The sequence below is a fragment of the Eleutherodactylus coqui genome, chromosome 3, assembly GCF_035609145.1.
Source record: "Eleutherodactylus coqui strain aEleCoq1 chromosome 3, aEleCoq1.hap1, whole genome shotgun sequence".
NCBI classification, from domain to species: domain Eukaryota; kingdom Metazoa; phylum Chordata; class Amphibia; order Anura; family Eleutherodactylidae; genus Eleutherodactylus; species Eleutherodactylus coqui.
The window spans coordinates 239,501,580-239,522,103 of record NC_089839.1 but is presented as its reverse complement, the minus strand read 5'-3'; the positions used below and the strand labels follow the sequence as shown (position 1 = coordinate 239,522,103).

The window sequence follows — 20,524 nt, the reverse complement described above, 5'->3', positions numbered from 1 at the left end:
CCCTGGCTGGGGCGCCGACATTCTTCATAGAGAAAAAAGATTCTACTCTTCAACCATGCATTGATTACTGGGAACTGAACACAATTACTATTAAAAATCGCTATCCTCTCCCATTAATCCCAGAACTATTGGAGAGGCTTCAGGACATCAAAATCTTTACTAAACTGGACCTCAGGGGAGCATGTAATCTGGCACGGCTCTGCCTCGGGGATGAATGTAAAAACGGTTTTCAGAATAAGATATGGACCATTCGAATATCTAATCAAGCTTTGCAATGCTGCTCCCACCTTTCAACATTTTATTAACAATGTATTTCAAGATCTTTTGGACCAATTTGTGGTGGCCTACCTTGATGACATCCTTATTTTCTCCAATAATCTAGAGGAACATTGTAGTCACGTCTCGTTGGTCTTAGAGTGATTCCGAATTCTATTTCTATATCAAATTGGAGAAATATGAATTCGAGCAGACTCGGATGCAATTTCAGGGGTATGTCATCTCTCCAAGGGGTCTGAGCATGGATCCTAGCATGATTAAGGCTGTTCTGGATTGGCCTGTTCCCAAAAATATAAAAGATGTGCAACCCTTTGTCGGATTTGCAAACTTTTATAAAAAATTCATAAAGGATTCTTCAAAAAATATCTTGCCTACCTACACTCTCACAAAGAAAACACAAGCATTTTCATGGTCCCCAGGGGCGCAAGATGCCTTTAAAAGATTAAAGACCCTGTTATGTCTGCACCAGTACTGGTCTACCCAAACCTGGAATTGCCCTTTGTTGTTGAATCTGATGCCTCCGATTCAGCACTGGAAGCTATCCTGTCACAATGAGTCAGAGCCTTTCTATACTATATCTTATCATCAGCAGAAAGAAACGATGACATTGGGAATAAGGAAATTTTGGCTATTAAGGTAGCCTACTCTAAATGGAGACACCTTCTGGAGGTAGCTTATCATCCGGTGACTGTTCTCACAGACCATAGGAATTTAAAATTTCTTTGTACAACCAAAAGATTATCAGCAAGAGAAGCACAATGGACCTTGTTTTTTTTCAAGGTTAACTCTTTCCTGCAGACCAGGTTCCAAGAATAGTAAAGCTTATGCCTTGTCAAGGATTCTGATTGAATCAGGGGAGAAGACTGAGATGTACAGTACTATTCTGGTCCCAAAACCATTTCTGGGAATTCTTAATTTAATCCTAAAGAATTGCTAACAAAGGTATCAAGGTGACCTTTTCCTCAAACAACCTTCCAAAGAAGTAAATCTTTCATAGAAGAAGGGGTTATTGTTGCAGAAAAACAGACTGTATGTTCCAGGCACGGGTCGACTTGAAGTCCTAAACTCCAAAATTGGCTAGCCATTCTGGGATCTCAAAGACTTTGGAGCTCTTGCTCAATTTCTTCTGGTGGCCCAATTGCAAGGATAATGTGAAAAAGTACATGGACTCCTGTGATACCTGTGCATGTAATTAAATACCTCAAGCCCATCCTCTGGGGCTTCTACACCCAGTTCCTGACAGACCTTGGGGATCCATATCTATGGATTTTGTTATGGTCCTCCCTCCATCAAAAGAGATGGCCACAATTCTCCTTGTGGTAGACCGGCTTACAATGATGGCTCATTTTATCCCCACCATAGGGATTCCTACAGCTGACTATACAGCAGAACTGGTCATCTGAGAAATATTCAAACTTCATGGTATCTATGACGATGTAGTTTATGATAGGGGGTCCAGTTCACATCAAAATTCTGTAAGACCTTTTGCAAAGCTCGGGGCATTACTGTGAATCTATCATCTGCATTCCATCCCCACTCGAAGGGTCAGACTGAAAGAACCTCTCCGTTGTTTAATCTCCCATTTCCATGTTGATTAGGTAGATTACCTACCGATGGAGGAGTTCACAGTCAACAATGCCAGACATTGTTCTACCTCACAGAGCCTGCTTATTTTTCAAACTATGGGTTACATCCTGTCTTTATTCCACGCTTCCCTGTTGAAACCCCTGTACCCACTGTCAACCACAGACTTGCAACATTACAGAAAACCCAGGAAAAGTTGAAAAAAGTACTGTAGGAGGCTCAGGCGAACTACAAGCAAGCCGCGGATCGCCATTGTGGGGTCTCCCGTTCCTTTCAGGTATGGGACCTGAAGAGCCCCGTCCCTTCCCCCAAGCTCTGGCCAAAATTTCTGGGGCCTTTTCCGATCACGGCAAGGGTGGGTCAAGTAGCATTCCATCTGGGCCTGCCGAGTGATCTGAAGATCCATCTGGTGTTCCACATAACTTTCCTTTAACCATTAAAAAAAACCTCCTTTCTGGGATGGACTCAACCACCTCCTCCACCAGGTCTGAGGAGAGGAAAAGTATGAAGTGAATAAGAATATGGAGAGGGGGGTTACAGTACCTCATACAATGGAAAGGGCATGGCCTGGCAGAGAATTCTTGGGAGCCGTCTCAGAATGTTCACACTCCAGGGCTCACCAGAAAATTTCATCTTAAGTATCCATGACAGAGTTTAGGAATTGTTGGGGTGGGACATCTCCCCTCATTAAGGTCTGCAACATATTTTGTAGAGGCTGAATCAATATGTCCTTATATTTTTTATAATAAATAGCTGTAAAGCCTTCCCTAATTTCAAATTATCTATGGCCTCGGCGATCTCCTTCGATGTGAGACCTACATTCAGCGCTTCCCTTCGGGCTTAAGAAATGGTGGGCAGTGGGAGGGACTCCATAAAATTACGCCCCATAGTCTCCACCCCCCCCTTATGTTCTTTATATAATGATGCTTAGTATTTACCAAAAGTATTATAAATCCTATTTGGGTTGGTGGTGGTGGCACTATGAGGGGTGTATAGCTTAAAAACCGACTTCAACCTTCTTTCCAAAGCTAGAAAGGCTTAAGACTTTTCTTTTGAGAAGACAAGCGAATAAGTTGTCTGTGGATATATGCCTTATGAGACAACCATACCCATTGAGGCTGTGTCTGAGGGTTAGTATTAAGACCATAGAAATCAGAGATCTGACTGGAAACATGCCCCAAAGTGGTATGGTCTCGAAGAAGAGTTTCGTATATTAATCCCCAGTTAGACAAATTATCTGCAAATAGAAAAATTTAGGACTGCTGCTATTTCCCTTAGGAATGCAAGTCCCGTTAAAGGGGTTGTCCCATGAAAAATATTGTTTAAATTTAAATGAAGCATATTATTCTAAACATTTTTGTATTTATACATATTAAAAAAAGTTTACATCCTCAGATATCCCAGGACTAATGTTAAATAAATCTTATTTGTATAGTGCCAACTTATTCTGCAGCGCTTTCAGGTAATTTATTTATTACCCCCCCCAGCAAGCTGGGTACTCATTTTACCGACCTTGGAAGGATGGAAGTCGGAGTCAAACTTCAGTTTGCTACCTGAACTATGCAGGGATTAAACTGGCAACCTTCAGGTCGTGAGCGAGAGCTTAGGAGAGCATATTGCTGCCATAACACTCTGCGCCACACAAGGCCTCTATGCGAATGATTTATGGAAGAATATCATGAAGGAGTCTTTTGCTGTCCATAGAAAAAAAAAAGATTGCAATCAGGAATGTGCTCCTGCACACTGTTGTAACCAGTTCTTGATGATTGTGGAGAACCTCAACAACAAAGAAATCCACAACACTCAGGTTCATTTTCTATTAGAAAACCAATGTTTTATTAGACAGAGTCATTCAGGCATTAGTTAGACAAAATTATTAGGTGTTAATACAACCATTAAATTGACTATAAAGGGGTTAATATTACTGTTTGCTTTGTATCAAACAAACTGCAGATAAAGTACATCACCATAAAAATACCTAAATATATGTGCCATTTTTTTGTTTGTTTTATTTCTTACCTGGAGACAAAATGAAGATACAAAATCAGCACACTATAAATGATTATTTTTATAGTTCTGTGAATACATTTAGCAATAAACATGATATCTGTCTATAATTGTCATTGCTGGCGTTTTCTTCATGCTTTTTGCAGGCTGCAGTGTTACATTCTGCGATTACTGTAATCACACTGAAGATGATGCTGCAAGAAGAAAATACAACAGAATTACTTTACTGTACTTAACATTAAAGTGAAACAATAAAAGCTGTAGCCTAAAAAATAACTGACAGTAAATAACGAAATAGTAATATATACAAAACACAAGGTGTATTGGTGATGACTCACTTCTTAACCCCTTAATGACGCGGACCCTTTTTTTCCCATTTTCGTTTTTTCCTCCCCCCCCCTTAAAAAAATCATAACTCCTTTATTTATCCATCGACGTCGCTGTATGAGGGCTTGTTTTTTGTTTACGTCATACTGCATTCTGACAGGCAGCCTATCAAGCCACGCGACGGGGATGGCTTGATAGGCAGTCTCTCAAGGCAGCCCTGGGGCCTTTCAGAAGGCCCCCGGCAGCCATGACACCTGCACGGCTCCCTCGATCTCACCGCAAGGCGGGGCGTACGGGACCCCCGAACAGCGTTCGGGGACTTTAATTGCTGCTGTCAGAATTGACCGCGGCATTTAAAGGGTTAATAGCCGCGATCAGCCGACCGGCCGATCGCGGCTATTGCCCGCGGGTATCAGCTGTAGTAAACAGTTAAAGGGGTTGTCCCGCGCCGAAACGGGTTTTTTTTTTTTCAACCCCCCCCCCCCGTTCGGCACGAGACAACCCCGATGCAGGGGTTAAAAAAGAACACCGCACAGCGCTTACCTGAATCCCCGCGCTCCGGTGACTTCTTACTTACCTGCTGAAGATGGCCGCCAGGATCTTCTACCTCGATGGACCGCAGGGCTTCTGTGCGGTCCATTGCCGATTCCAGCCTCCTGATTGGCTGGAATCGGCACGTGACGGGGCGGAGCTACACGGAGCTACACGGAGCCCCATTGAGAAAAGGAGAAGACCCGGACTGCGCAAGCGCGTCTAATTTGGCCATTAGACGCTGAAAATTAGACGGGCACCATGGAGACGAGGACGCCAGCAACGGAACAGGTAAGTGAATAAGTTTTGATAACTTCTGTATGGCTCATAATTAATGCACAATGTACATTACAAAGTGCATTAATATGGCCATACAGAAGTGTATAGACCCACTTTGTTTCGCGGGACAACCCCTTTAACGCCCGCACTGTATGCAGAGGGGTCACCCTGCATACATACCCCGACGCTCCAGGACGTAAATGTACGTCCTGGAGAAGTAAGGGGTTAAACACCCATTCGACTTTTTGCATAGATCGGCAGAAAAATTTGAATATTTTACATATGGATTTTAGTGCTGATTTTTGTGTAAATCTGTATTAGAATCCCCATGGTGCATGCAGATTTTGATCCAAATACCAAAATCTGCAGCAGATTTTAAAGTTAATGAATTAATAAACAACAATATGTTTCTAGAGCCTGATGTGTTTTTTGCACAATTGGCTTTATTGCTAGTATGTTAAATTATGGTTAAAAACAATAAGAAAACACTTAGAAGGGGAGAAAGTAATATAAAACGCATGTGGGTCTCTGTAATTTACAGTGATGGGAAAAAGTATTTGCCCCTTCACTGTAGTAGAAAAGGATGATTAATTGACGTAAAATGTCTATTGATTTGTATAAACTAGATGTATTACACAGCTATAGTGATTTAACTCTGCAGAGACTGGTAGCGGCCTCATTCATTATGGTAATTGTTGGAAAATGGAATGATGAAAGGATGTTGCTATATTATTAGCCCAATGTAAGTTTCAATGCAGTCTCTCAGGGTTTAAATTACATAAGTATACAGTTAACTGGAAAGTACACCTTGGACGTTTCTCCTACCCTTCCCCCCCTCTAAAAGCAGGATACAAATTGGATTGGAAAGGGTTAAATAATGTAATTATTGCTTCACCATGTATGCTGCAAAAACATGATCCCAAATGGCACAAAACAGCATTTGGTGCTTTTGACAGTGCTATTGAAAAATGCTACTTGGCCCGCAAGAAAAAGCTCTCATGAAATGAAAAATTACTATGACCCCAGGGGGTTAATAAAAATTATGTATTAATTGGCCCTTTTCTGTTAATTTGTCTGGGTGGTATAGTCCATGTATGGCAACCCCACAGGGCGGCAGTACCACTGAGGAGTCCGGGTGTCAGCTCAGCAAAGGCAGTGGTGGTGACTCCACTATACCCCCTCTCATGAACTGCGTTTACAGGAAAGTACGACAGTAGGAATTGTGTTCTAGTTTGGCGTTTGTTGTTACCCATTAAGTTGGGCAGAATATGGTGGTAAGGTTGTCAGGTTCGTGATGCCAGTCCATATGCGGACCTAGACTCATACCAGACAAAATAATAATAAAAATGGAAAACCTTAACGTAAAAGAAAACTGCCCTTTCCCCTAAAGTCAGTGTCGTACCTCAGTGCAGATGTTAAAGGTGGTGGGAAAGGACTCCAGGAGGCAGGTTAAACAGTAAAACAATAAAACAATTTCTTTTCTGAGAGAGGCTTTAATAGATAAACTTCAAACAATCAGCATTACTTCTTCTCGGAGAGAGATGTTTACAATTCCCTAAAGGTAATTTCTTCTGGAATGCCCAATGAACCTCTGTCTGATTTCACATCTCTTACTGCTGGTATTAGTACTTACAAGTGGACAGCCTTTAGGTTTACAAAACTGAGCATTCAGGGGTGCAGAAATTCCACCTGGAAAACTGCCACAGAGGGACTAAAATGAGGTCAATTCTCAAAAGTCATAAAATTCTACTACTTATTTGGTGTTCGAAAAATTTTAGTAGTTCAGATTTTGTGCACATAATTAGTCTTGGCAGTATGAGATCTGATATTTAAATACAGAAGATGGAAAATATTTTCCTTACCTGAACATTTCGGATAACTCACTGCTAGCTCGGCACATGTTCCAGTTGGTTGACCCCAATGGTAAAACCCGTTCTTACATTTAAAGTAGATTTTTTCACATTCCATGTAGAGTACTTCATTATCGTGCACTTCATGCAAATCTAAGTTGTTTTGATCCAGACCTTCCTGAGTTATGCGGCAAATATCTATGAGATAAAATGATGTTTAAATAAGAATCATTGTAATAATCATTTTGTAATATCAGTATTGCAGTGACACCTTACCTAAAATCAATCTACATTTTATATGAAGCTTTTATATTTTCAGTATATGGATGGCACATCACACTATATGCAGATGTGTTATAGATTATATTGTAACAAGTGTTGGTAATTATTTTTTTGTTACAAAACTCCAAATCTCTAGCTTTCTCTGCATAGTGTGCTTTTTCTGAGAAGGGTATGATGATTGGATCTTTTCTTCAATCCAAAGGAAGCTTAAAGGGGTTTTCAACCCCCCCCCCCCCGGTCGGTGCGAGACAACCCCGATGCAGGGAGGTAAAGAAAGCTTACCGGAGCGCTTACCTTAATCCCCGCGCTCCGGTGACTTCAATACTTACCGCTGAAGATGGCCGCCGGGATCCTCTGTCTCCGTGGACCGCAGCTCTTCTGTGCGGTCCATTGCCGATTCCAGCCTCCTGATTGGCTGGAATCGGCACGTGACGGGGCGGAGCTACACGGAGCCGGCATCCTGCACGAAAGGCTCCATAGAAGACTGCAGAAGACCCGGACTGCGCAAGCGCGGCTAATTTGGCCATCGGAGGGCGAAAATTAGTCGGCACCATGGAGACGAGGACGCCAGCAACGGAGCAGGTAAGTATAAAACTTTTTATAACTTCTGTATGGCTCATAATTAATGCACAATGTACATTACAAAGTGCATTATTATGGCCATACAGAAGTGTATAGACCCACTTGCTGCCGCGGGACAACCCCTTTAAATATTTCATAATTGATATTTATAGGAGGGATTAAACCTCCTCCTTTCGTTTTTTCGATAATCATAGAGTTAGAGGTGTTTTCTGGGAATAAGAATAACTTTATGGGTGTAAAATGTTGTAATACATTTTCAATATATTTACTGTACTAAATATTTTCTATTCCACCACTCTAGAGTTCCCTATATCCATTAGATTCATGTCAAACGCAACAATGATTTTAGTAACACTGGCTGACCATCTAATGTATATGGGTGCCTCTCTACTCTTCCTCAACAGGTGATGAAGGATAGCATATTGACTTTCAATGCCCATTCTTTTGTTCTGACAGCAGATACGATGTCACTAGGGGTGTCTAGCAGCCTCTTATCCTCCTCTCCCCATTTCAGAATACATGCATGCTTGCCCAATGTGTATGGGTAAGTCTGATGAGATAGCTGATGCCTGAAGCTATCCAATGTAGTATATGGCCCTATAGTAAAACAAAGCAGTAGGAGCTGACATGTTTGTCAACAATGTATGTTGTAAGAACACATGCTTCATGTATGGTGGAATAAAGAAAAAACATTATTGAAGATATATGCGCACCTTTAGCCTCCTATATTCCCTGCTGCTTTGTGTTGTCCTCAGTATGTGACACCATTCATAGTTCATATCACATGACCAAGTAGGTGCCATAACCTTTAATTTATATGCTAGTACATCAAGCACAAAATGTAAAAAAGGAACAACAGGAGGTATAAGAAATGGAGGAAGAGGGCAAGGAAATACAGAGTAATTAATAGGTTAAATAGGTATTCTAGTTATATCTAATTATGTCAATCAAGTTCAACATCACCTATTGGCATTGAGCAGTCAGGATAACCTACTTGACATAATGAAAGAACAAACTGGTGGACCTAAGAAGAGCCTGTCTGATCGAAGGGAGGACAGAATGAACAATTAAAATTTAAAAAATATGTGGATAGAGTCAGTGTGGTCACAGTTGCAGAGCTATGCATCCAATGCCACTTTTGTTCCCAAGACAGGTGTTTTTTAAGTACAATATACTGGAAATTGTTATTCTTTCGTTTTTATTCTGGGAAAAAGACTTATACAGTATAAAAATAATCATATTATACCGCATACCCATATATTTTCTAAAAGTAGACAGCTTCTACATATTTGATTTGCATAATTGCATGAAGATTAGTGTTGATCGTGCTGAGCTGACCCAATTTTTGGTGAAAATCATGTGAAAACCTAATTTACCAAAATGCTTGCTGCAGAAGTCAGAATGTAACCAATCGGAAGACAGGGCATCTTCATGATGTCATCAAATGAGTCCTCCATCTTGTATATGGGGAGCAGTTTTACTGGATGCATGCATCACATGACTTAGCCATATATAACATAGGCACAGTGTAACTTGTGGCCATTTTACAGCTGAGCACTGGATAGAGAAGCTGCATCATGTTTATATGTCTATATAAAACATAGTCTGTACAGTTAAAGAAGGCATACTTCTGCTGCTGTCACCATATATGGCAGCAAAGCAAACAGACAAACTTCACTTTAGCCTGGGGAACATTGCAGTTGAGTGCTTGTGGACCCAGATATCAAACAGGGACAATTGTCAAATATACAAGCTATACAGTATGACCTTCTGTTCTCACATATTATGTTGCCCAGGGATTGCAGTTTATTTAGTTACCAGTGTTTCTTTTGTTAGCATAAAACAAAACAAAAAGAAATCGAAACAGGGAAACATCAAATACACACAGTGTGTGCGGCAGCCTCAGATGTCGTTCAGTGTCACCAGTCTGGCCACTAAAAATTATTTGCAGGCACAGCTAGCAGTGGTTTTCAGCAAACTAAAAAGCTAGCTGAAAAGTTACATAAAACTACACAAACAAAAAAAAAGACAAGGTAAAAAAAAACAAAAAGGAAAACACGAGGAAAGCAAAGGGGAGAGGATGTGTTTGTGGCAGTGGAGCAGGGGCCAGAAGATGTCAAATTGGCACTTCAAGCGGCGCCCACTGAAGCAACAGCTATACATTCTGCAGGAGGCATGGCAGGGCCGCTGCCATTCCTTGCAAGTAGTTCTGCCCATGCATTACATCTGCAGCATGCAGAACGGGTCACAGAGTGGATGGCATAGCATAACTCAAGTACTACCACCTCGTCCCAGTTGCAGGCACACAGCAGTCAGTCTGCACCAGTCAGGCATGTGCATCTTCTCTGCTTTCCCTCATGCCAAATCTCCTGCACCTTCCAAAGCAGTTCACATAGATCAGTCTCAAGAGTTGTTTGATTGTTCAGTGTAATAATAAATAATAATCTTTATTTGTATAGCGCCAACATATTCCGCAGAGCTTATGTCATGGATGTCAACTAGGTAGTCCAAACAACCAGAAGAAGAAGAGAAATACATTGGAAGCACTGATGTCCAACCATTTTTTTTCCTCTAAAGAGGAAAAGGAGGGTGAGTCAGTATGCATGGTCAGCCTTCCATAGGCAATGTGTACTTAAGCGGATGCAGAAAAGGAGTTGTCAGATCTCAGTGCTTACTGTGAAAGAGTCCACTCAGAAGGAAAAGAATGACGAAAAGGAAGAGAATGAAGTATTTGATCTAACATGGAGAGGCAAAGCGAGTCATGATAGCAGCTGTCTGGGGGAAAAGAAAAGGCGTATGTTATCGGGCAGCAACCTGCTAAGGCAGCGAGTTGGTTGTTGCAGAAAAAAAAGGGCAGTGCCACTACCCTCAGGAACTACAAGTCGAAGCAGCAGTAATATCAGGCCCACAGCTAGGTTTGCTCCCTGGTAGAGATGAGCGAGCACCAAAATGCTCGGGTGCTCGTTGCTCGAGTCGAACTTTTCACAATACTCGAGAGCTCGTTTCGAGTAACGAACCCCATTAAAGTCAATGGGTGACTCGAGCATTTTTGTATGGGATCGATGATCCGCATAGCTGATGACTTCTCAAACACCAGAAAACATCCGAAAGTCATAGAAACACCACAGAAACGGATAGGGAAGGGCAGGGGCAGCATGCATGGCTGCATCTGAGGCTCCCAGGTCCCACTATTAAGCCACAATGGGGCCAAGAGTCTGGCGTCACCCATGTAAGAATTTTTACTTCAGACAAACCCTCATTAGCAAGGCACACCTTACCTAAGCACCACACTACCTGCAACCAGGGACAATCACTGCCTGCGGGTGACACCGCTGCCTCTTCTCCTGGGTTACATGGTGTCCAACCCCCCGCATGACCCTGCATCCACACGGCAAACAAAAGTTTCCCTGCGCAGCCTTCAGCTGCCCTCATGCCACACGCTCGCTTCATAGCTACACGACCCTCATGTCTATTTATAAGTGTGTCTGCGATGAGGAGGAACCGGAGGCACACACTGCAGAGGGTTGGCAGGGCCAGGCAGTGACCCTCTTTGAAAGTGTGGGCCCTCATTGCTGTTGAGAATTGATGATAAATTGACGTACAATCATCATTCCAATCTCGTGACACCTCCGTCACAAAATTGTCAGGAGAAGCAAACGTGGGCATAAAGGGGACTCAGTGCCAGCACTTCTACAAATCTCCACAATGCAGCAATACTCTGTGTGGGAAGCATGTGAGCGGGCCCAGGGTCAGGCTCAGTCTCAGCCTCCATCTTGTGTGACCCATGGTGCCGTGAGTTACATAGCAATGGGAAATTCATGTGTCCCCACACAATTCATTTTGTGTAGGTGTTAGATAGCTCAACACCCCAATGGAAAGTTTTTGAGTTCCTTGGGCTTGCCTATGCTGTCGGTGCACAAAGATGGTATTACACAAGAAGAAATCATAGCGCCCAAACATGGCAGAGTTTCACCCCGCCAAGGACCTCGGCCCACATTTCTACCCTAGTCAGTCAGTGTGTTTGTGCCAGACAGGTAAAGCAACACAATGGGAAGCCTTTGTGGACTCACAGCACAGGCGAGCCCAAGGAACTCAAGCATGGTATTACACATGAGGAAATCAGAGTGCCCAAACATGGCAGAGTGTCACCCTGCTAAGGGCCTCAGCCTACTTTTCTGCCCTAGTCAGTCAGTGCATTTATGTCAGAAAGGTAAAGCACCACTATGGGAAGTCTTTGTGCACTCACAGCATAGGAGAGCCAAAGGAAACCAAGGAAAGTATTAAACATGAAACAATTATAGTGCCCAAACATGGCAGACTTTCACTCCGCCAAGGCCCTCGGCCTCTGCACACACCCTCAGCAATCGTGGGCATAAAGCAGACTCCGATGCTAGTACAGCTAGGAACGTCTCATTTAATTAGTTGTGCTTGCTTTCACTGCTCCAAAGACTGGATTAACCAGGAACAAGTTCCACGGGCTCAACCTGGCGCAGTTGTATTTCCCTCAGGACATAGGCCTCTGCCCACACCCTCAGCAGTCGTGGGCATAAAGCGGACTCCGATGCTAGTACAGCAGTGAACATCTCATTTAATTAGTTGCGGTTGCTTTCATTGCTCCAAAGACTGGATTAACCAGGAACAAGTTCCACAAGCCCAACCTGACACAGTTGCATTTTCCTCAGGACATAGGCCTCTGCCCACACCCTCAGCAATCGTGGGCATAAAGCAGACTCCAATGCTAGTACAGCAGTGAACGTCTCATGTAATTAGTTGCGCTTGCTTTCACCGCTCCAAAGACTGGATTAACCAGGAACAAGTTCCACAGGCTCAACCGGGCGCAGTTGTATTTCCCCCAGGACATAGGCCTCTGCCCACACCCTCAGCAGTCGTGGGCATAAAGCGGACTTCGATGCAAGGATAGCAGTGAACGTCTCATTTAATTAGTTGCGGTTGCTTTCATCGCTCCAAAGACTGGATTAACCAGGAACAAGTTCCACGGGCCCAACCTCGTGCAGTTGCATTTCCCCCAGGACATATGCCTCTGCCCACACCCTCAGCAATCGTGGGCATAAAGCGGACTCCGATGCTAGGACAGCAGTGAACGTCTCATTTAATTAGTTGCGGTTGCTTTCATCGCTCCAAAGACTGGATTAACCAGGAACAAGTTCCACAGGCCCAACCTGACACAGTTGCATTTTCCCGAGGACATAGGCCTCTGCACACACCCTCAGCAATTGTGGGCATAAAGCGGACTTCGGTGCTAGTACAGCAGTGAACGTCTCATTTAATTAGTTGCGGTTGCTTTCATCGCTCCAAAGACTGGATTAACCAGGAACAAGTTCCACAGGCCCAACCTGACACAGTTGCATTTCCCCCAGGACATAGGCCTCTGCCCACACCCTCAGCAATTGTGGTCATAAAGCAGACTCCGATGCTAGGACAGCAGTGAATGTCTCATTTAATTAGTTGCGGTTGCTTTCATCGCTTCAAAGACTGGATTAACCAGGAACAAGTTCTATGGGCCAACCTGGCGCAGTTGCATTTCCCCTAGGACATAGGCCTCTGCCCACAGCCTCAGCAATCGTAGGCATAGAGCGGACTCAGATATTAGTACAGCTGTGAACGTCTCATGAATACAGTAGATAACGCGCAGATAACACGAGAGAAAATACATGTTGCCAAGTGCTGATCCCCTTACCCCAAGCAGGAGGAGGAGGTGGCATTACAAGGCCAAGAAACCATGACCAGGACCTGCTATAGTCTGTGTGGGAAGTATATGAGCAGGCCCTGGGTCAGGCTCGGTCCCAGCCTCCACCTTGTGTGACCCAAGGTGCCCTGAGTTACATAGCAATGCGAAATCCATGTGTCCCCACACAATTCATTCTGTGTAGGTGTCAGATAGCTCAATCATCACCGCAAGGGGAAAGCCATCTGCACTCTGCACCCTACCCAAGTCAGTCAGTGTATTTGTGCCAGAAAGGTAAAACACCGAGATGGGAAGTTTTTGTGTACCCACAGTATAGGTAAACATTCCTGTAACATTCCTGTAGCAGAAGTATAGGCAGACCCAAGTAACATTTCTGTAGCAGAAGTATAGGCAGACCCCAGTAACATTTCTGTAGCAAAGGTATAGGCAGACCCATGTAATATTTCTGTAGTGAAAGTAGAGGCGGACTCCAGTAACATTTCTGTAGTAAAAGTATAGGCAGACACCTGTAACATTTCTGTAGCAGAAGTATAGGTAGACCCCAGTAACATTTCTGTAGCAAAGATATAGGCAGACCCCAGTAACATTTCTGTTGTAAAAGTAGGGGCAGACCCCTGTAACATTCCTGTAGCAAAGGTATAGGCAGACCCCTGTAACATTTCTGTAGCAGTATAGGCAGACCCCAGTAACATTTCTGTAGCAAAGGTATAGGCAGACCCCTGTAACATTTCTGTAGTAAAAGTAGAGGCGGACCCCAGTAACATTTCTGTAGTAAAAGTATAGGCAGACCCCAGTAACATTTCTGTAGCAAAGGTATAGACAGACCCCTGTAACATTTCTGTAGTAGAAGTATAGATAGACCCCAGTAACATTTCTGTTGTAAAAGTAGAGGCAGACCCCTGTAACATTCCTGTAGCAAAGGTATAGGCAGACTCCTGTAACATTTCTGTAGCAGAAGTATAGGCAGACCCCAGTAACATTTCTGTAGCAAAGGTATAGGCAGACTCCAGTAATATTTCTGTAGTAAAAGTATAGGCAGACCCCTGTAACATTTCTGAAGCAGAAGTATAGGCAGACCCCAGTAACATTTCTGTAGCAAAGGTATAGGCAGACCCCTGTAACATTTCTGTAGTAAAAGTAGAGGCGGACCCCAGTAACATTTCTGCAGCTCCAGGAAGTCAGGGCTGACAGCCTGAGGAAAGAAACCCTCTGAGCTCCCTGCATGGGGCAGCATTTCACCTGCTGTTGCATGGACTTGAGCACCCTGCGTGGTGCACCTCTCAGTTTGAAAGGACTTTTTCTGTTTGACTTTGTTTGGAGTTCAGCTCAAGAAAATAAACTGAAGCAAGTTTGATTTACCTGTTTGGCCAGTGTGTACTTGCCGCCCCGGCCCCTGACGGACTATTACAAAGGATAAAAGGTATTTAATAGAGATGAGCGAGCACCAAAATGCTCGAGTGCTCGTTGCTCGAGTCGAGCTTTCCGCGATGCTCGAGAGTTCGTTTCGAGCAACGAACCCCATTGAAGTCAATGGACGACTCGAGTATTTTTGTATATCGCCGATGCTCGCTAAGGTTTTCATTTGTGCAAATTTGCAAAACTTACGAAAGTGATGGAAACGACACAGAAATGGATAGGGCAGGCGAGGGGCAACATGCAGGACTGCATTTCAGGTTCCCAGGTCTCACTATTAAGCCACAATAGAGGCAAGAGTGAGCCCCCCCCCCCCCAACAATTTTTATTTCGGACAAACCCTCATTAGCAAGGCACACCTTACCTAAGCACCACACTACCTGCAACCAGGGACAATCACTGCCTGGGTTACATGGTGTCCAACCCCCCGCACGACCCTGTGTGCACAGCACACACAAAAGTTTCCCTGCGCAGCCTTCAGCTGCCCTCATGCCACACGCTCGCTTCATAGCTACACCACCCTCATGTCTATTTCCACGTGCGTCTGCAATGAGGAGTAACCGGAGGCACACACTGCAAAGGATTGGCAGGGCCAGGCAGCGACCTTCTTTGAAAGGGGGGGGGGGGGTGATAGCCCACAATGCTGTTGAGAATCAATAATAGATTGACATTCCATTTTCATTCCAATACTTTGCCACCTCCGTCAGGAGCTGCAAACATGGGCATAAAGGGGACTCAGCTGCCAGCCCAGCACTTCTACACATCTTCACAATGCAGCAATACTCGGTGTGGGAAGTATGTGAGCGGGCCCTGGGTCTGCCTCTGTACCAGCGAACACCTTATGTGGCCCAAGGTGCTGTGAGTGACATAGCAATGGGGACTCCATATGTCCTCAAACTACTCTTTCTGTTTGGGTGTCGGATACCTCATCGACAACGCAAGGGGTAAACCATCTGCACTCTGGACCCTACCCAAGTCTGTCAGTGTTTTCAGGACAGACAGGTACAACTCTGCTATGGCAAGTCTGTGTGCACCCACAGCATGGGTGGCTAGCAGGAACACACAGACGGTACATAAAGAAATCCCATTGCAGTGCCCTGGATAGCTGAGGTTACGTGAGAGGAAATACATGTTGGCCGCGGCCCACACTCCATGCCCTAGACATTTGTGTTTTTTTTTAAAGTGCCAGGCAGATACAACTCTGCTATGGCAAGTCTGTGTGCACCCACAGCATGGGTGGCTAGCAGGAACACACAGACGGTACATAAAGAAATCCCATTGCAGTGCCCTGGATAGCTGAGGTTACGTGAGAGGAAATACATGTTGGCCTTGGCCCACAATCCATGCCCTAGTCAGTCTGGGTTTTTTTGGGGGCCAGATAGGTAGAACACTGCGATGGGAAGACTTAGTGCACCCATAGTATACACAGACCCCTGTAATATTCCAGCAACAAAGGTATAAGCTGACCCCATTAACATTTCTGTAGTAACAGTATAGACAGACTCCAGTAACATTTCATTAGCAGAAGTATAGGCAGACCCCTGTAACATTTATGTAGCAGCAGTATTGGCAGACCTCTGTAACATTTGTGTAGCAGCAGTATATGAAGACCCCTGTAACATTTCAGTAGCAGCAGTACAGGCAGAGCCCAGTATTTGTAACATTTCAGTAATAACAGTATAGACAGAGCCAAGTAATATTTCTGTAGTAACAGTATAGGCAGACCCCAGTAACATTTATGTAGCAGCAGTATAGGCATACCCCAGTAACATTTCTGTAGCAGCAGTATAAGCAGACCCCCTGTAACATTTACGTGGCAGAAGTATAGGCAGACTCCAGTAACATTCTTGTAGCAGAAGTATAGGCAGAACCCTTTAACATTTATGTAGCAGCAGTATCGGCAGACCCCAGTAAAATTTCTGTAGTAATAGTATAGGCCAACCTCTGAAACATTGGGATACCATGAGCGTAGGCGAAGGCCGGAAAAATTAGTTGGATAAGAGTGTAGGCGTGGGCCCCAAAAATTAGTGTACCAAGAGTACAAGTGTACCTCTGAAAAATGTATCAACCGAGAGGGCAGGTGAAACCCATAAACATTTTTTTTAAAGATACAGCTCACTGTTGCTTAATTTGTAACAGAGCCTGGAGGCAGCCCTGTTGGAAAAATTGGTTCATGTTACCGTCTCAATACTTTTGAAACTTGGAAAAATTGTAAAAACATTGGTAGATGTAGATGAGCCTTTTGGGCCGCAGAAAAATTGGCCGTTCAGCACTATGACATGTTGTTTCTGGAGGAGGAGTAGCAGGAGGAGGACTAATGTCAGAGACAGATTGACAAAGCTAAATGCCCCATTTTACCGGTGATAGAGAACAGTGCTTTGATCTGCGGTTGCAGCGAAAAAAATGTTTAGGTTCCGCTGCTCTCCGCCGGTGGAGAAGAGAAGTCTGGGGAAAACCAGGCTTTGTTTATCTTTATAAGTGTAAGCATGTCGGCACTGGCAGTTGACAGGCGGATACGCTTGTCCGTGATGATTCCCCCAGCTGCACTAAACACCCTCTCTGACAAGACGCTAGCGGCAGGGCAAGCCAGCACCTCCAGGGCATACAGCGCAAGTTCGTGCACGTGTCCAGCTTTGACACCCAATAGTTGTATGGAGCAGAGGCATCACGGAGGACGGTGGTACGATTGGCTACGTACGCCCTCACCATCTTTTTACAGTGCTTCCTCCAACTCAGCCTTGACTGGGGAGTGGTGACGCAGTCTTGCTGGGGAGCCATAAAGCTGGCAAAGGCCTTGGAGAGTGTTCCCCTGCCTGCATTGAACATGCTACCTGATCTCCTTGCCTCCCCTGCTACTTGGCCCTCGGAACTGCGCCACTCTCGAACCCCTTTCCTTTTCGGGAATGAGAATGGAAAGGTTCTCCTTATACCGGGGCTCAAGAAGGGTGTACACCCAGTAATCCATAGTGGCCAGAATGCGTCTAATGCGAGGGTCACGAGAAAGGCAGCCTAACATGAAGCAGCCATGTATGCCAGGGTACCAGTACGCAACACATCGCTGTCCTCACTAGGAAGATCACTTTCCGGATCTTCCTCCTCCTCCTCTTCCTCCTCGTCCGCAGGCCATACACGCTGAACAGATGGGAGGCAAGCAGCATGGGTACCCTCTGCAGTGGGCCCAGCTGTCTCTTCCCCCCTCCTCCTCGCTGCTCACCATCTGGGTAGACTCCTCAAAGTTTCCGAGGACCTGGCAGATGTCTGCCATCCAGGCCCACCCCTCGGTAAAGAATTGGGGATGCTGACTCCCACTACGCCGCCCATGTTGGAGTTGGTATTCCACTATTGCTCTACGCTGCTCATACAGCCTGAATTCCACCATGTGGGCACGTCACACAGCGGCCGGTGTTCTGGCAGATTAAACCGATGTTCCAGGGTCCTCAGGGTGGCAGCGTCCGTGGTGGATTTGCGTAAATGTGCGCAGACGCGGCGCACCTTGCTGAGCAGGTGTGACAAGTGCGGGTAGTTTTTCAGAAACCGCTGAACCACCAGATTGAAGACGTGGGCCAGGCATGGCACGTGCGTGAGGCTGCCGAGCTGCAGAGCCGCCACCAGGTTACAGCCGTTCTCACACACGACCATGCCTGGTTGCAGGCTCAGCGGCGAAAACCCGAGGTCGGTCTGCTCAGTCAGATCCTGCAACAGCTCGGGGGCCGTGTGCCTCTTGTAACCTAGGCTGAGTAGTTTCAGCACGGCCTGCTGATGCTTGCCCACCGCTGTGCTGCCGCGCCATGCCACACCAACTGCTGGCAATGTGCTGCTCACATTTCTTAATTGAGAGGTAGAGCTTGCGTAGGAGGAGGAGTGGGAGGGTTTAGAGGAGGTGGCATAAACCGCCGCAGATACCAGAACCGAGGAAGGACCCGCAACTCTGGGTGTGGGTAGGACGTGTGCGGTCCCAGGTTTTGACTCGGTCCCAGCCTCCACCAAATTCACCCAATGTGCCGTCAGGGAGATATAGTGGCCCTGCCCTCCAGTACTTGTCCACGTGTCCTTGGTTAAGAGGAGCTTCCCAGTAACCGCGTTGGTGAGGGCACGATTGATGTTGCGGGAGACGTGCTGGTGTAGGGTTGGGACGGCACACCGGGAAAAATAGTGGCAACTGGGGACCGGGTAGCGTGGGACCGCCGCCGCCATCATGTTTTTGAAAGCCTCCGTTTCCACAAGCCTGTACGGCAGCATCTCCAGGCTGATCAATTAGGCAATGTGCACGTTTAATGCTTGAGCATGTGGGTGTGTGGAGACATATTTACGCTTGCGCTCCAACGCTTGTGCTAGCGACAGCTGGATGCTGCGCTGAGACACATTGCTGGATGGGGCCGAGGACAGCAGAGGTGAGGGTGTGGGTGCAGGCCGGGAGGCGCTCGTGCCTGTGTCCTGAGAGGGGGGTTAGATCTGAGTGGCAGGTTGGGGAACAGGGGGAGAGGCAGTGGTGTGACACGGAGGCAGTGAACGGCCTTCGTCCCACCTTGTGGGGTGCTTGGCCATCATATGCCTGCACATGCTGGTGGTGGTGAGGCTGGTACTGGTGGCTCCCCGGCTGATCTTGGCGCGACACAGGTTGCACAGCACTGTTCGTCGGTCGTCCGCGCTCTCACTGAAAAACATCCACACCTTTAAAGACCTAGGCCTCTGCAGGGTGGCTTGGCGCGAGGGGGTGCTTTGGGAAACAGTTGGGGGAGTCTTCGTTCTGGCCCTGCTTCTACCCCTGGCCACCCCACTGCCTCTTCCAACCTGTCCTGCTCAGTTGGCTTAGCGAACCAGGTGGGGTCAGTCACCTGATAGTCCAGCGGCTCTTCCTCCGAATCCTCTGTGCGCTCCTCCTTCGGACTTACTGCCCTTACTACTACCTCACAGATAGACAACTGTGTCTCATCATCATCGACCTCCTCTCCCACTGAAAGCTCTTGAGACAGTTGCCGGAAGTCCGCAGGCTCATCACTCGGACCCCGGGAACTTTCCAAAGGTTGAGCATCGGTCACGACAAACTCCTCAGGTGAGAGAGGAACCATTTTTTCCCAATCAAGGCAGGGGCCCAAGAACAGTTCCTAAGAGTCTGTCTGCTCATCAGAATGTGTCATTTTAATGGAGTGAGGAGGCTGGGAGGAAGGAGGAGCAGCAGCGAGAGGATTCAGAGTTGCAGCAGTGGATGGCGTAGAAGACTGGGTGGTGGATACATTGCTGGATGCATTTTATGCTATCCACGACAAGACCTGCTCACACTGCTCTGTTTGTAATAAATGTCTACCACTTGGACCCATAAATTGTGATATGAAGCTGGGGACCCCGGAAACTTGCCTCTCTCCTAATCCTGCAGCAGCCATCTGAGATTCACCTAGACCAGGAACTCGGCCTGTGCCCACACCCTCACTTGGACCTCCGCGTCCTCACCCGTGTCCACGTCAACGTCCTTGAGCCCTACCCCTACCCCTCAGCATGGTGTATTATGAATAGAGCAGACACAGAGCAGTGTAAAAAATTAGGCAATTATTGGCATGCAGATTGAGGATGACAGCGGTTATGTAACGCACACTGCAGTTCGCAAAAAATTATACGCTAGGCTGCCAAAAGGCCTAGCTGGGTAATAGTGAGCCACTACAACTCCCAGTGGCCACGCAGTAAAATGCAC

At 45.9% G+C, this 20,524-nt stretch overlaps 1 protein-coding gene across 7 annotated transcripts in view; it reads right to left on the bottom strand.

The window, feature by feature from the left end:
• Positions 1-3,682: 3,682 nt before the first annotated feature.
• LOC136621575 (coagulation factor XIII B chain-like) overlaps positions 3,683-20,524 on the bottom strand; it is a 612,738-nt gene continuing 595,896 nt past the window's right edge. For 2 of the 7 annotated variants that reach the window (XM_066597142.1, XM_066597138.1), the window contains 2 exons: positions 6,867-7,052; positions 3,683-4,061 (listed from right to left, as the gene is read on the bottom strand). In XM_066597142.1, the coding sequence (XP_066453239.1) occupies positions 4,045-4,061; positions 6,867-7,052 (203 nt within the window). In that variant the 3' untranslated portion in view covers positions 3,683-4,044. The remainder of the gene's footprint in view (positions 4,062-6,866; positions 7,053-20,524) is intronic. The other 5 variants (XM_066597143.1, XM_066597137.1, XM_066597145.1 and 2 more) reach the window with 4 other exon arrangements.